The sequence below is a fragment of the Chenopodium album genome, chromosome 20, assembly GCF_948465745.1.
Source record: "Chenopodium album chromosome 20, dcCheAlbu1.1, whole genome shotgun sequence".
In the NCBI taxonomy this organism is placed as follows: Eukaryota; Viridiplantae; Streptophyta; class Magnoliopsida; order Caryophyllales; family Amaranthaceae; genus Chenopodium; species Chenopodium album.
This window is the reverse complement of record NC_137853.1, coordinates 1,042,151-1,059,852: the sequence shown is the minus strand read 5'-3', so window position 1 is coordinate 1,059,852 and position 17,702 is coordinate 1,042,151. Positions and strand designations below refer to the sequence as shown.

The window sequence follows — 17,702 nt, the reverse complement described above, 5'->3', positions numbered from 1 at the left end:
CCTTTATTCCTTTAATGTGAACCGACATTGCATGGTCCATCTTTCTCATCTACGAGTTTGTATTTAACCATGCAATTAATTAGTACTCCGTAATATACACTTAATTACTTATAAATGTTTGCATGGTTAATACTCGTATTGAACTGTAAGTCTCACGCTGTTCCTTTTCTATTGCTCTATAGAACAAAGTTCACGAAATTAAAAACTGATGCAAAATTATACATGCGGGTGCAAATAGATTTGAGGAATAGACATTTGGAGAGAGTATGATGACTCATATTTCGTATAATGGAACAATCTCAAGATGAAGCTCAAAATAAAAATATGAGGCAATTAAAAAGAGGTAAAAGTATGACTGATAGGTAGTTTGTATATAATAGGCTTCTAGCTACTACAGCAACGATCGAGGTTGAAGTGGTGGAGACGCGGAGTTGTATTTTTTCACTTCATATTCTGTGTAGCTTATAATAAAATTTCATATCCGATAGTTATTATCAAATTTTATAAGATTCGTTTAAGGGATTTTGTTTATCTCCTTCTTAGGTGGGCCTCTATTTCTTACCTAGACACAAACTAGTCTCCAACACCCAAGTATACATATAAATTTTAATTCTTTTAGAGGGTTTGACCATATATAAACCGGCATATTACAAACTAAGTACTCTATAATTAGTAAGGTAATTGATGAATTGTGTAATAAGCAGAATTATGAATTATACATCATTGGTTTAAAAGTTGATGACTAACTTTTATGGTTTATAGATAAGATCGAATAAAACAATCATGTCGGATTTTGTTAAAATTATGTATTTGATCCTTAAAATTATTTTTTTTTACTTGCTTTATTTATCTCCTAAAAGTATCAAATTATTTTCCAAACAAGCTTAACCTGAGCTAGTAGATAGCTCATGTTTAAACTAAGCTAGCTAGGCTGTTGATGACCCCATACCAGCTAATAATTTGGATGAGGTGGGGAAATCCGTATGATATGGTATGGGTGTGTGTTACATGTTGCTTCCCAAAAGTCGCTTTTTGCATTTATATGGAAGCTTGACATTTAATTTTGTACACATTACTTAGGTGTTCTATAATATTTAACTTTATCCTTATTTGCAAAATTTTTTATTAATTTTATTTTTTAACTTTTTATTTGGCATATCATCGAATTACATAGAGAAGTTTCTTAGGAAATTCATAGGAGTGAGATATTTTCTTTTTAGTGAGCCAATAGGCGGATAATGAGAATCGATCTAAAGATCTCTTGAAATCAGGAGGGGGGATCTTCTATTTTGATTCAGATATATTATACTTAAGTAATTGATAAGTAAAAGTAATGTTATTTATTTATTACGATAAAATACTTTGTATATGATCTAATAAGTTACTAATGTTCATTCTTAATACATTAAATAGAATCACATCTACAGTGATTTGAGATTTTGAGATAGTAAAATTACGATATTGTTTCATAATAATTGACATATTTTTTTATTTTTTCACTATTCATACTAACTTTGTACGAAGTATATACATTTTGAGTATATCTAAAAAACAATTAATATCCTGAAAATGATTTTAAATATATTAATTTGAACTTTAATAATAGTAACTTTTTTTTTAATACGTACATTTTACTAATGTTTAATTAGACATATAAATGATCAAACTCATAAATTGACATGTTTGACAAAATTAACCGTTTCAATTATTATAAAAGGAGAACATATTTCTTTTTTTTTATTACAAATTATTCGCTTCAATCAAAGTCCATAAAATTATTAATGAGTGAATATAACATGGTAAGAGTACAGCTTTTAAAACATAATGCAAACATACAAATTAAACTTTCAAAATCAATCAAATGAACAATAATGGCTTACTAAGTTACTATATGATTAATGTATGACTGTATGAGCCTCTACATATAGCCTTACGAATAAAGGATAATTCTCTACTCAACCTAATCTAACAAATTTGGACCATTGGACCACTTGTATAGAACAATTGTTTTTCAAATATGATAATTAATATATGTCCAAGTGCTACATGCTAAGAAAATGATAATAATAATGGAAAGCACTTGTGTGTAATTTCTTTTTCTTTTCTTTTTGGTGTAATGGAAAGCACAATGGTGAAAAGCCTAGAAACCCTAAAGGATATATTTCGGGGTCATATAATATCATTTGAAACCATATATGATCATTATATGTTGTCATAAGCGTACATGGTATGCTTGAGATTACGAAATCAATGCAAGTTATGAACAGGTATAATGACCGTTTAAGGGCATATTGGATGGTTCCACAGACCCAATTGGCCACCCGGAGAGTATTAGGGACCATGGTAAACATCTCGGCAATTTTTATTTTCGGGCGAAAAAAGGTCAAAAAATTACAAAATTGAAGGCATAATCCACGCTTTTTGAGGAAATTTTGAGGTTGCAGGGCCCGGTGGCGGAAAGCCTTGAGACCCTAAGGGATACATCTCGGGGTTATATAACGCCGTTTGAAACCATATATGATCATTATATGTTGTCATAAACGTTCGTGGTAGGCTTGAGTTTACGAAATCGGTGCAAGTTGCAAACGGGTAAAATGACCGTTTCATGATATATTGGATGGTTCCACCGACCCAATTGGACTCCCGAAGGATATAAGGGACCATGATAAACATCTCGGCAATTTTTATTTACGGGCGGAAAAAGGTCAAAAAATTACAAAATCGAACGCTATAATCCACGCTTTTTGAGGAAATTTTGAGGTTTCGGGGCCCAGTGGCGAAATGTGTTGGAAACCCTTGGGGATATATCTCGGTGTCATATAATGGCATTCGAAACCATATATAAACATTATATATTGTCATAAACGTCTGTGGTAGACTTGAGTTTACAGGATCACTACAAGTTGCGAACGGGTAAAATGACCGTTTAAGGACATATTGGATGGTTCCACCAACCAAATTGGACTCCCGAAGGATATTAGGGACCATGTAGGAACCATGGTAAACATCTCGTCAATTTCTATTTCCGGGCGTAAAAATGTTAAAAAATTACAAAATTAAGGGCTATAAGCCTATAATCCACGTTCTTTGATGAAATTTTGAGGTTTTAGGGCCCAGTGGCGAAAAGCCTTGAGACCCCTAAAGGTACATCTCAAGGTCATATAATGTCGTTTGAAACCATATATGATTATCATATGTTGTCATAAACAACTGTGGTAGGCTTGAGTTTACGAATTCACTACAAGTTGGGAACGGGTAAAATGACTGTTTAAGGGCATATTGGATGGTTCCACCGACCCAAGTTGCCACCCGGAGGGTATAAAGGACCATGGTAAACATCTTGGTAATTTTATTTCCGGGCTAAAAAAGGTCAAAAAATTACAAAATTAAAGGCTGCAATCCACGTTTTTTAGGAAATGTTAAGGTTTCGGGGCCCGATGGCGAACAACGTTGAGACCCTAAGGGATACATCTCAAGGTCATATAATGCCATTTGAAGCCACATATGATCATTATATTTAGTCATAAATGTCCGTGGGAGGCTTGAGTTTACGAAATCACTTCAAGTTGTGAAGGGGTAAAATGGCCGTTTAAGGGCATATTGAATGGTTCTACCGACCCAATTGGACTCCCGGAGGCTATTAGGGACAATGGTAAACATTTTGGTAGTTTTTATTACCGGACGAAAAAAAGGTCAAAAAAATTCAAAATTGAAGGCTATAATCCATGCTTTTTAAGGAAATTTTGAGGTTTAGGAGCCTGTGGCAAAAAGCCTTGCACACCCTAAGAGATACATCTTAGGGTCATATAATTCCATTTGAAACCATATATGATCATTATATGCCGTCATAAACGTCCGTGGTAGACTTGATTTTACGAAATCATTGCAAGTTGTGAACGGGTAAAATGACCGTTTAAGGCATATGGGATGGTTCTACTGACCCAATTTGACTCCCATAGGATATTAGGACCCACGGTAAACATCTCGACAATTTTTATTTCCGCGCGAAAAAGGTCAAAAAATTACAAAATCGAAGGCTATAATCCACACTTTTTGAGGAAATTTTGAGGTTTCAGGACCCGGTGACGAAAAGTGTTTAGACCCTAGGAGATATATCTCGGTGTCATATAATGCTGTTTGAAACCATATATGAACATTATATAGTGTCGTAAACGTCCGTGATAGACTTGAATTTACAAAATCAGTACATGTTGCGAACTCGTAAAATGATCGTTTAAAGGCATATTGGTTGGTTCCACCGACCCAATTGGACTCTTGGAGGGTATTAGGGACCATGGTAAACATCTCGACAATTTTTATTTCCGGGCGAAAAAAGGACAAAAAATTACAAAATTGACCAATTGAAAAAGTCTCTATCCTATGCACTTTTATTATTTTATTGGTTGGGAATTTCACTTTCCCATATACTTTACGTTCTCCACCTTAATTCCCGTGATTTTCCTTCAAACGTGACAAACAAAAGGGGGCGGAGGGAGTATAAAACTAATAAATTAGCAAAAGAAGTGAAATGAACTAAACTGAATTGATTGGAACTAAACTGGACTGAACTGGTTGGAATTGAACTGAATTGAAATTAAGCTGAACAGAACATGCCCTAATTATTAATACCAAAACAAAGTTAAAGATTGCAAACCAAGAAAGATAACAAATGTGAAGTTCCATTCCATGCATCAAACTTAACACTATATATTGATCAAATTGAAACACTTTTGAAAAGAGGAAAAGAAGCAAAATCGAAACGTTGAATACTAGAACCAAAAAAAAAAGTTAAAATTCTTTAGGAAAAAAAAAAAAAAAAAAGGGAATAAAAAAAATGTAGCAAAAAGGCCTACAAAAAGAGCCAATTCTCCATCCTAAAAAGTTGGCAAAAGGCAGCATAATTCCTGCAAGCTTAAAAAAGATGCCAGTCGTATACTTTTCACTTTCTAGTAGCACGTGCATGATGATAACATAAAGGGTTGCCTAACTTACTAACCCCAAATTTAATTTAAAGTTGCACGCTACATTCCTCTATCTACTTCCTTTATCCACCTTGTGTTCTAAGACAAAATCATGGTTGTCAAAAAACAAAAAAAATAATAAAAAAAAAACAATCCAAGAAAAGTTGGGATTAATAAATTAGTCCAATGGCAAGGTTTACATCTCACTCTATAGAAGAGAGTTTATAGGATCAAATCTCGAATTATTTAAAAATAAAAATTATTTTTATCTTTTCTGTAAATTACAAAAGTTTAACTTTTTTTGTTTCTAAATAAATGCATTAGCTTATTTTTTGTACGCTATACATATATCTTTCTTTGATTATAATTTTTACTAATATTAAAATATAATTCTACACAAATTAGTATACAAGAATCAGGATGTTTTTGGATGATTATAGATTTATAGATGTGTGTGTTATATTATCATTTTGAAAAAGATTGGTTATCTACCAATATTGCACAAATTCATAATAGATGTTTTGCCCATATAACACACAAAACTTAATAAATATTATGAATACCTTTAATAATAATTGCAATTTTTCATGGATTGGAGGTTTCAAATTTGGATATAAATGATATGACAACAAGTAGATTATCACCTTCAATCTAGACATTATAAACCTCTTTTTTTTTTTTTTTTTTTTTTTTTTTTTTTTCAGACAAATATCATAATGAATTGTAAGAGCATTTTCCGTATTCCGTAAAAAAATGTATTTACAATAAGAAAAAAAGAAAATCTTGCAAATTGCAATTATTTTTAATAAAAAGAATATATATTATATATATGAATTATGTTTTATTGTATAAAATACTTATTTTTTTAGGAATAAATAAATAATAAAACACCCCAAAAAGAAGGGCAAGCTCCTATCAATTTAAACCCAAGTCCTCCACTAGACCACTATTATCCTTTCCCACCTCCCTTTCTCTACCACACATCTTTATTTCTATTTCTTTCTTTTAAACACACCCCCTCCCTCCCAAAAATACTAAAAAATCTATGTCTAGAAAAACCCCTAAACTCTCCTACCATGACACTCCCCACCACCGCAACAACCGCCGTGATCACCATCGCAACCACCACCAAAAAAATGAGCACCAACTTATACCTGGTCTCCCAGATCATATTGCTCAATTAATCCTCTCTAAAATTCCACCTTCATTGCTTTATACAATTTCTCATTCATGGCGTAGTTTCATCTACTCCCCTCTTTACCCTCCTTTTTACTCTCTTTACACTCTTTTGATCCCCAATATTACCATCTATTCTTCTCCTTCAAACCCACAACAATTTCTTACTCCTATTTCTTTCTTTGCTTTTGATCCCATTTCTTCTAAATGGGATCCTCTACCAGCTCCACCACCTTTGTCTCTTCTCCTTCGACACCCGCCTTTCATCGCCCGCGACCTTCCGGTCCAGTCTGTTACGGTTGGTAAAAGACTGGCTGTGGTTGCGGGGACTACAGAGCACCTTGCTCCCGCCTTGTCACGGCCCCTGGTGTTTGACCCCATCTCGAGGGACTGGCGGTATGGCCCGCCTGTACCAGTGCCCCGCAGGTGGTGTGCTGCTGGGGCACTTGGTACGTCCCTTTATATGGCGAGTGGGGTCGGTCCTCATTTCTCCACGGATACCGCCCGATCCGTGGAGCGGTGGGACCTATCCAGGGGCCGTGACAAGTGGGACAAGGTCAGCTCCCTCCGGGATGGGCGGTTTTCCCGGGAGGCGACCGATGCCATTGGATGGCGCGGTCGCCTCTGCATGGTCAACGTCAAAGGTGACACTGCCAAGCAGGGAGCCGTATACAGCGCAGAACAAGACTTATGGGGTGACATGAAGGAAGGTATGTTAGGCGGGTGGCGGGGTCCAGCGGCTGCAATGGATGAAGAAATGATCTACGTGGTGGATGAATCCAAGGGAGTGGTGAGGAAGTACATTGAGGAGACAGATGGGTGGGTGGATGTGGTAGAGAGTGACAGGCTGCGAGGGGCGCAGCAGATGGCGGCTCGAGGCGGGCGGCTTTGCGTAGTTTGTAAAGGTGGTAGTGAGATAGTTGTGGTGGATGTGGTGGCTTCGCCGCCGCAAATGTGGGTGGTTGAGCCACCACAAGGGTTCAATGTTGCTGCGGTTCATGTTTTGCCAAGAATGAGTAGGACCTAATCAAGTTTGAACTTTCTTTGACGTCGTACATACCATACAAAAAATAGTGGTAGTTATAGTATTAAAAATCTTAAGATGTGTTCTATTTATTTAATTTTTTGGGTGTAAGAAAATCTTGAATTTTTAATGGAAGGTATGAGAAAGATTTAGCATGTTATGGAAGAAATACCTAAATACTGTATGAAAGATTTGATGACAAAGTCAAATGAAAACTTTTTAGTTCATGTAAAAATTGTCCACAGATTTAAGTATTGTCGTATTGTCAAAGAAAAATGGGTTAGTTCACAACTTTACATTTTGCAACCTCGGCATTTTTTTTTATTTTTGGTAGGGAAAAGTAGTAAATCAATTCAAGTATTCAACGAATAATAAAAACAAAAGAAACATTTTTAAGGTGGATTTTATACTTTTCAAACTAAAGATTTTGTATATTTATAGGTGTTATACAATGTTTTCTTCATATGAAAATTAATTGATTTTTTGAGGAGGAAACAAATTTAAAATGGACTCGTTCACACTTCACATCCAAAGACAGTGAAACTTCCGTGGTAGAGTGGTATGGACTATGGAGTAATGCCATGAAAAATAAGGAATATATTCATATTCAATGGAAATAATGTGCACAAGTATCACACACTATTTTTCTAAATTAACTTGTACTATATTAATGGAGGCCCGCACGAGTCAATTCGGTAAAGGTTAGCAAGAATAATTCCTTAAAAGGGAGCTCCATATTGAAATTTAGTAACTTAACCTTTTGATCGTAAGATGCAAACATCTTTCACTAAACAACCCTTATTTGATATTAGAACATGGTTGGTGAGCGACCAAAACAAAATCGTATTTGCATCAAAGATACCAAATGTCCAATTGATAGTGATGTACTTGCATAACATTATGTTGACAAATTTATGGTTGAATAATTTAATTTGCGTTGTTCTTCAGCCCAAATCATGTACCCATGTCCAATCTTAATCAAGGTGACAACAGACAAATGTCATTAGTTAGATATAAAAAAATCTAAACATCCCTAATAAGAAGTGATCTCGGCTGGACACAAAATGATACATAGTAAACAATTTGATGTTAGCTAATTAAGCTAACATCATATTTTTGACGATAAATAAAAGGAGCTTAACTATTGATTACTCGGTTTATCCAGGATTACAAGATTGCTTACATCCAGAGGGCTTTCCATCATCCATAGCGGCATAACCTCTACTGACTTGATATTTTCCCCTATTCTAGAGATTTGAATCATTGCAGAAAGAGTAATGTAAACCAAGTCTACTTTTATTTCATTAATGCAAACCATCCATGACACAAAACAGATCATACAATGATGACAATTCCATATTACCTGATATACTACTTATGACGCAACCCCAAAGCTACATCGTCATATAACACAACCATATATTGAGCTATTACATACCACATACCAGAGGACAGTAACTGTCTATCATAAACATCAGCAACTAAATAATAGACACATTCAATAAAGGTGGCTAAAAAGCTAAATATAGATGTTGAGAGTGAAATGTGTAACTGAAGGCAGCTTCGGTTATCAGAACAGTATGATATAGATGTTGAGAGTGAAATGTGTGACTGAAGGCAGCTTCAGTTATCAGAACAGTATGATATCTCACCAGAAGATGAACTGTCCTGCAAACGCTTTAGCTCATCGTAAGCCCATTCAAGGCCAGGGCAATAGTGTAATGGTGGGTTAAATCGGCTGTCATTAATATCAGGTGGCAAGAAGGCCCCATTCTCAACCAGAAATCTGACTGCTTCCCTATTTCTTTCTTTAGCTGCTAAGTGGAGCGGTGTCCCTGTAATGCCCAAAAAATCCATAATCAGAACTCAAGAGTAAAGAAAAAAGATAAATAGCTCCCAGCTCTAGGAATTTAAAAGAAATGAAAAGGATACATTAAGCTTGGTTAAAGGCCATAAAGCATAGTACTTACAACGACAAGGACCCTTGGTTCTGGCTTCAATATTAGCACCCCGCTCAAGCAGCACATCCATGACTTTGAGATGGCTTCCTTCAGCAGCAAGGTGAAGAGGCGTGACACCTTGCATTTTGGCGCCCCAAGCAGCCACATTTGCATCCATTCCCTCATTTAGCATTCGTTTCACCTGAATTAGGCCCACAGTTTAGAACTTCAATATCAAGTTTGAACCCCATCGAGAAAATGCAATTCAACTAAGCAGAGGTACTATACTACTATGAAGAAACAGTTCTCTTCTACTAGAAAACAAAAGCAGCATAAAACACTATAATAAACAGGATGCATTCCAATGAATTAAAAGATATAAAACAGAATTTGGTTGGATATTATGACTCTTGAAAAGATAGTTGACATTCACATATGGGCAGCTTCACATAGTCAAAGAAAGGTTCATGAACCTACCATCACACCGATAATATGTGAAATACCAACTCTAAGTCTGCAAGTACTGAGTAGCACCAAGCGGCACACAAGCTAAAGTCTGTAGGTTACATCAACATATGACACACAAATTCTAAGTTTGAAGGTAGCAAACTGCTAGGTTACATCAACATGTGACACACAAATTCTAAGTTTGAAGGTAGCAAACTGCAAGCAGAAACCATCTCAACATTCAATTATAAAAGGTAACATTCCCATATGCATCTCATCATATGTGTGTGTGTGTGTGTGTGGCACCTTGGAAATAGATTCCTAATTCTTCAAGCCTCATGGGTTCTTATTTAGTACTACTTAATTCTTCAAGCCTCATGGGTACTTATTTAGTACTACTTTCCAAAATTACACTAGGTCTGACCCATTGCCCAACTATATTAAGCAAATATTTTCCATAATTATCAAATCAACTCCAATTATACCACAGAAAATTATAAAAGTAAGCACTTATTTCCTAAAGCCTAAAGCAGTGAAGCCAGAAGAGCTCTTAATCTCACGGAATAACCCAATCCTGGACTCAAAGAAAGACGAAATTGAAATTGGTATCCCTTTTATGCCAGTTCAAAAGATACTAAACTCAAGGCAAGCTAATAGTGAGTCAGAGGATGAACTTAAATAACACCAAGTAGCAAATAGCCAAATCACAGCAATCACATCAAGCTGGAGCAACTTAAGCAGCATTTCAGGCCTGAACATAATTGAAATGGAACTATTCATATGGACTACTTTCACATACTAGTTTATCCCACTGCTTATAGGAATTACACCATATAATCCTAGGGGCTAGGGCCATCAGGGTCTAAATAAAGCTCAGGCTAAATCTTTCCAGCATAAAATAACAAAAGAAGTTCAATTTAGCACCAATAATAAGGCCAGTTTAGCAAACATTGAATATTAGCAAGGAACTTAAGTTCAGTAATAACCATTTTTAAACCAAAGTCAAAATGCCCACTTGCCCATTCATTTTCCTCCTTTTATTAATAGGTTAATGGGAGTAGAAGCTCCATCAATGCTGCTTACTATCCTATAAACTCTCTTATGTAATACACAACTACCCTTTAACGAAACCAAATTTGTACAACCCCGTGCATAGGTTAGAATATGATCTAGCCTGCTGTGTGTAGACTTATAGATAACCCAAAGTATAATAATAAAATACAACTCAACAAGATTAAAAATATGGTTACCACAGGGGACAAAATACTCTAATTTCCTATTAATACCTAAATCAGGGAAATACCCTAAAAAACAAAGGAGGATAAATCCTAATCACACTTGTTCCAAAAAACAAAAGCCAAAAGATCCAAGACCTACTTCTAAATCTAAAATGCTCTATCCACATTAATTCAGCAAAGCAATGCGTACTCTTTCCCAAGCTCATAAATACTTTTCATCCATTCCTCTTTCTTTCATACATTATTTAGCTTTTATTGGTTCCCTCTTTCATGTCAAAACAACCCCCCACCTTTGCTTTGGTCAACCAGATCTATAGTTGCAACTTTTCTTGTCCCTGAAATAGTACAAACGTTTATACTATACAATCAGTCAATTCAGACTACATCTAGGACTAAGATGATGAAACAATATCTAGAAACATAGTACTAAAAATTGCTAAGATAGATGATGAAACAATATCTAGAAACATAAAGGGCAGTCACAAATTCTACCAGCTATAATTCAGTGCTTGATCCGTTGCATGTAAGGCCAATAGAGGCAATCTATCTATTTCATTTTTTTACAGGACTAACAAGTGTCCACATTTTAATGGTCTAAATAAAAACAGAGTGGAAACAGAAGCATCCTTCAAGCAATAACTGTTCCAAGGACGTGACACAGCCCCTATATCCAGCACCTCACCCTCTCTATCACATCCACACAAACCCTTGATTACAATTTGACTTCCTTCTGATACCTACTCAATCACTCTATCAGCTAGAAAAATTAAGACTTGCCAGTTGCTTTGAAATACAGGAAGCTGTAAGGGGGATAAGCTGCCAAAGTTGGTCACAGCCTCACAAGCCAGCAGTTATAGGAAACATGTTGGACTGCCAATGGAAACCGGGGCATATTTAGATATATTCTATAACCTTCTAAATCTTATACTAACAATCATTCAGATTTCATATGAAAGCACAGAATAGTATGCACATTAAATGCTATGGGGGTAATAGGATGGCAACGAGCCAACAATGTCAACAAGTAATTGTAAGGACGAAAGGGGTGATCTTTCCGTAGTAAAGAACCCTTCAAGAAACCTGAATCACATATCACACAAAAAGGCTCCACTTGGTTTGCAGATAATAATATAGCAATGACCTAACACTCTACTTAACCAAGAAAATCTGAACACGGAATCAAGTCAATCAACTCCCAAGCTTCATAGAACACTGCTCGAAATAAACAAGGCGTCAAGGCGCATACATACCAATCACTACAACATTTTTCAACAAGCAAGAGCAACAAAGTGATAACAAAATACAATCAAGAAAGACAAAATATACCTCCTTAAGGTCGCCCTTCCGAGCAGCAATGTGAAGCGGAGTCCAACCTCTATCATCGGTATCAAAACTCGACCTATGCGACCGCTTCCTCAATAATCTTCGCCGGGAAATCCCCAACTGCTCAGCTTGAGGAGTAATTAGCATAATTACTATTTCCCTCAATATCACCAAACCCCTTTCTTCCAAAATCAATCACCAACTTATGAAACACTAAACAACCCTCGTCTTTTAAAACTCAGAAACTCCCTTTTCAAAGATTGAAAAATCGATCAACCCAGATGAAAAAAATCACTATTTTACATGATTTTTCAGACAAAACACTACCCAAATCAAAATCAAACTTGTTTCAGATTACTTAAAAGTAGAAAGCGGGAGAAAAAACGCAAAGAAATTGAAATTAGCGAGAGAGAGCTAAGTAATTAGCCATGTTGTAAGGAGCAAAGGGATTCAAACCAGGACCAAGAACACGAAGATTGTTAACAAGGATGATTGAAGAAGCCGTAACCCAAGGTAGCTGATTAAACAAGGAGATTATGAACATTATAATTTTGTGCAAAACCCTAAATTGAAAATTCGATGAACTGGGGAAATAGGATAAGGAAATTATTAGGGTTTCAGACGAAATCAAACAAAACCTCGATTGATAATTAACAACATGTGTGATGATTGTTTGAATGAGGGTAGGAATTGATTAGGGGTTCACGGCTAAAATCGAAGGAGTAAGGTCAAGGAGGAAGAGGAGGCTAGAAGAAAGAGAGAATATTTGTTTTGGTAATGGGATGAGGAAAGAATTTTGTATTTCTAGAATTCTACCTTTTTTTAGGACTTTAATGAGGATAATTGGTTTTAGGTTATCTGAAAAAGAGTTGAAACTGATAGATTTTCGAAGCGATTTTGTATTTCTAATATTCTATCTTTTTTATGCTTCTTTTCATGGTACTCGTATTTGGCTTTAGGATGTATTGAATTTTGACGACTATTTGTGAAAGGTGTTGAAACTGATAAATTTTGTACTAGTTATTCATAATACTTGTGTATAAATTATTAGATTAATAGAATATTAGTCTAAAGGCGTGTTCTATCCACATTGTAAAAAAACCTACTCATCAATTTATGGTATGGACACTACGGAGTACTAATCTAATTAAATTGATTTTTTCAACATTTATTTATTACAGTAGTAACATTAGTTGGTTATTATGGTTTAAATAAAAAAACAAAAGTTTACCCCAACAATGTATATTTGTATTATCAAAATGTCAGAAGATTGTAGTATTTTTTTTTACCATTATTCCTACGAGTACAATTTAATGTGTCAAAACAGTACAGTAATAACAATCATACAAATATTACTCCTACAATTTAATGTGTCAAAACAGTACAGTAATAACAATCTTACAAATATTACTTCATAGTATACCATTCTTAATTGATAGACCATCAATGTTTAAAATTCTCAACAGATTTGTAACTTTGTACATGAAAATTTGCTCTTTAAGAAGTTTAGGAGAAATCATTTTCGAAATTAGTCATGCACAAGGCACACAACCTCTTGGTGAAGGCAATAAGCCACAAATTCTGTTTTTGAAGGAATACTGATCAACATAATGCTAATATGCAATGCCTTTCTGAAAAACATGCACAAAATATACGGATCTAGTTGCATAATTTTCAAAGGAAATTGGTTTAAGTCTAGGTCCCCTGAATTATTTTAAACAGGAAACAACCACAAAGTAATTGTATTTAGTACCAAGCATATATATTCGGGTACAATTTCGACAAATAACCAGTATTATGGAGGATTTTCTACACCATAAAAACTGGTCTATGCTGTTGTGTCAACTTGAGTTGCTTGGTGGCTTTTCCTTGGGATGTTTTGAGCCATAGTGATCAACAAGCTGTTTTTCATTTGCTAGAAGTGCCTGCAAAAGCCAGAAACAAACACACACACTGAATAACATGGAATGGAAAGCTAGAGCATCAGCTACTTTTACTTCCATGGTAAATACCAAATAGTAAAGAACGAGAGAAAATATACAAATCAAAACAGTTAAATCAGTGGAAAGAAATTAAAAAGTCCATTGCTTATGTTCTCACAAGATCAAATTGATTTTTAAAGCCAATGAGTAGTTAATAATACCTACCCCACAGAAAAAGAAAAAAAAAAGGGTAACCACGGATCGATATGGAAAAAACCAAAAGAAGGATGGGTTGACGGCTAAGGAGTAGGAACAAAACAGCAGATAAAGGTACTAGGAAAAACAAGAGGCAAAAAGAGAGATTTGCAATGAGCTACCAGAGGGTCTCCAAACCCATTGCTCCTTTAGCCAAAATTGAACAAGTGGGGGATCATGAGCAGTAAAGAAATTACAATAACACAAACTTGTGAAGCACTAGGGATTTTTTTCAGTTTAACCATTCAAATAGTCATTATATACTATATACATCAATACACCTCTTAAGCAAAGGATCAAAGAAAACAACATTCATCTGTCTATATTGCCAATTTGCCACAAATCACAATACTAGAGATTTATGTCTCCCTTAAAACTATGAGCAAGTTGACTCCGTCATTCAAGCAACACAAAAATAGAGCACCTCATAAACAGTCATAGTCCTTGGCTCATTGCAGCAGAGCAACACAAGGATATTGACCACATATTTTTTCACATCTCTACTAATAAGATACAGAATATTAATTAACTAACCACCAGCAATATGCAAATCAAGAAAAAAATAGTACCCTCAATCTCACTCAGGTCAGTTAACGCTGAGTTCGCTGACAGACCCTGTTTACATTATGATGTGCAAGACCAGAAGCCAGGTTCAGGGTGATAAAAATACAATCTTGGCAATTCATCTAGTGTGTGAGGAATAGTCTAACAGCTGCCACTGTTAAGGCATGCACACTTCTTGTTTACATAAGTCTATACCACAATACAACATAGACGATAGTAAGAAAAAAAGTTTATGACCAACTCAAACAAATATCCACAACACTACATAAAAAAGGAGGCTGCAATAAATTTGGGGCAAACAACAGACTAAGGTTGCTGGAGTGCACCAGAGGAGGTTATAGATGCGAAGAGCACTATGTGATGCAGCTCGTTGTTAACATTCACTGAGGCATACTGGCATGTGGCATCCACCATTCATAATGCAGTGTTTTTGGTGTGATATTCCCTTCATATATAACATAATCACCTCAGTTAATTAGTGCTCAATCTAATAATTTAAATACAGTGGCCCCCTTCGCATATAGAGCAATGCAACAAAGGAGTCTGTAGCTGGGAATACTAAGTGATGTAACTCATTTAACTAAGCTGTGGCATCCACCTTTGAACGCAGTAAAATAATGAACAGTGCATTCCAAAACATTTTCAACCTCAAAAAACTTTTTTCAACCACTTCGTGAGCTCCATCTCAAGAGGCTAGGGATTCTACTAACTTGTGCAAGACAAGGAAATACACTTCATGAGCTCCCGTAAGGGCTTGCATAGTCTTGCTATCAAATGACATTGGCCTGGTTAATATCAATACTCTGAACAAAATACAAGGATCCAACATCCCATCACATATTTTCTACTGCCTTTTATGTTATCGATCACATGGTGAAAGAACAAGAAACTTCTTAATTTAACATCTTTAGAAATGTATGAGAGGTCATTAAACAGTGATTCTTTGGTACTGACAAAAAAGTGATTGCCATAAGAAATAACTAGAACTATCTAATATATCAGTTTGTGAAGTAAAACAGGTAGTAAAAAAAACAAAGGATTAATTTGGTACCTCATGTTACTTGTACACAATTATTATACTTGTACCAATTTTTAGCGTATAGGTTATAATATAGGAAAAAGGGAGGGTATCAATTGCAGACACATATAATGAATGTTCATCAATATCATTTTATACTTGCATTCGTAAACCCTTAGCCCTCACTGGAACCACTGGCATATTTTGAAAAAAGAAAAAAAAAAAGAAAAGAATAGGAAATCAAAACTTGATTACTGAATGGGATCTACCTTATCCAAAGTCCAAACATTACCCCATAAATTGCCATCGTTTACAGGACACTTTTTGGTAAAAATGTATATTTTTTCTCTATTACAGTCTTACAGATAGACCTACTGGTTCTAGTTTATGGGGTTGAAATATGAATTGACATGCAAGCAGCCAAGCATAACCATCTCACTCTCACCGCCTCAACTAGCCTTCTAACATTTATCCCATGAACTCTCTTAACAAACCAACCACAGCTTTTGCATCCCACAAAAACAGCCATGGTACACGAACCTTCCCCTTATCTAGCCCATATCTTGTTACCGTCACAATTAATCCTTTGATTACCAACATAATTCATTCGAAAAAACTATTACTTATACTATTTCACAATGTCCGGAAAAAGTTGAGACCTTCTGTTCAATAGGGGTCAGAACAGTGCTGACAACTATTTTACTAGCAGAGGAGTACAATACTATCAAAAAAGGATGACACTTGCTTTTCCTATCTAATCCATTCAGCAAAATTGACCAACTATTACCCACTACTAGTAATTAAAATCAGATTCACATCGATTCCAACAACAAAAGAACAATTCAATTACCCAGAAAATCATTCATTCATACTCCAAAATTGACACAAAATTCAGACAATCCAGATGGAAAAAAATTACAAAAAACATTCATAAAAAGATCAAATTGCAAAGATTGAAATTGAAAAATGATAGAATGAAGCGAACCTTGCAGATGGGACAGACGACTTTGAGGCCAACAGCACGAGCTTCAATCTGGGAACCCTTAGACTTAGAATTTTTTTCAGCATTTTTTTTCTGAGCTTCGATCTTTTGCTTTCCTCTTGTCATTTCTTGAATTGGGGAACACCAAGAAAGGGTTGCGTTGGTTTCAAGTTTCGATCTTTGTGGTCAGAGTTATGTCTCCTCTCTGATCTGCCCCTTCGGCCTTCGCCACCAGACACCCCCCACCAAGCGGAACACTTAAATAAGGGGGAATTGTTATGTACTCGTAGTTAAAAAATGACCTTTATATCCCACCTTTAATTTCTCTTGTGTGATATATAATACGGAGTAATTTTTTCGGAGTATATAGATAAATAAATACTTCATACTCAGTATTTTATGTTAAAGAAAGTGTTGTTAATTGTTTGATAAGGTCTAGGTAAGCTGTTATGATATTGGCACACATCCATTATGTAATATTTTGTTAAGGTGTTTGGGCACATATTGCCAATATAGCTTGTATTAGTAAGGTGTATTGTAGACGCTAAAGTAACAAGATAAAATTGGTATATACGGAGTAGAAAAGCACTTGTAAGATGTATATCAAATTATCAATGGTTAATAAGTACTAAAAACAATTATTAGCCTAACTTTTGTTTGGATCGGTAATATACAAAATCTAAAATAATTGGATTGGTCTTGAAAATTGTTGAATCATAACTCAATAGTTATCAATGTTAAAGAAGAAAATGAAGTATAAGAGAAATAGTTATTAAAAAAAAGTACAATATAAAAGAAATAACCAAATACTTATTTTTAATTAACTTCACATTCGTTTTTGGCATCATATTA

The 17,702-nt window shown here is 35.1% G+C and overlaps 1 protein-coding gene, 1 long non-coding RNA gene and 1 pseudogene across 2 annotated transcripts; 1 reads left to right on the top strand and 2 right to left on the bottom strand.

The window, feature by feature from the left end:
• Positions 1-5,910: 5,910 nt before the first annotated feature.
• On the top strand, positions 5,911-7,316 carry LOC145598306 (F-box/kelch-repeat protein SKIP25 pseudogene; annotated as a pseudogene).
• A 1,125-nt stretch (positions 7,317-8,441) lies between these two features.
• On the bottom strand, positions 8,442-12,943 carry LOC145598240 (phytochrome-interacting ankyrin-repeat protein 2-like). The gene is made up of 3 exons (XM_081654571.1): positions 12,113-12,943; positions 9,132-9,303; positions 8,442-8,996 (listed from the first exon to the last, which is right to left on the bottom strand). Exons 1-3 carry the CDS (start codon positions 12,254-12,256, stop codon positions 8,785-8,787), a joined length of 528 nt encoding a protein of 175 aa, XP_081510697.1. The 5' UTR covers positions 12,257-12,943; the 3' UTR covers positions 8,442-8,784.
• Positions 12,944-13,507: 564 nt separating this feature from the next.
• On the bottom strand, positions 13,508-17,123 carry LOC145598049 (uncharacterized). Its single transcript, XR_014103473.1, has 2 exons — positions 16,854-17,123; positions 13,508-14,034 (listed from the first exon to the last, which is right to left on the bottom strand). It is a non-coding gene; the product is annotated as an uncharacterized LOC145598049 (long non-coding RNA).
• Positions 17,124-17,702: the final 579 nt, after the last annotated feature.

Bases quoted from the DNA above. Each gene is read 5' to 3' on its own strand.
- LOC145598240 (XM_081654571.1), bottom strand. From the start codon at position 12,256: ATGCTAATTACTCCTCAAGCTGAGCAGTTGGGGATTTCCCGGCGAAGA. The intron at 9,304-12,112 runs GTATATTTTGTC...GGCCTAATTCAG, and splicing joins GGAAGGGCGACCTTAAGGAG to GTGAAACGAATGCTAAATGA. The intron at 8,997-9,131 runs GTAAGTACTATG...TGGGCATTACAG, and splicing joins AACCAAGGGTCCTTGTCGTT to GGACACCGCTCCACTTAGCA.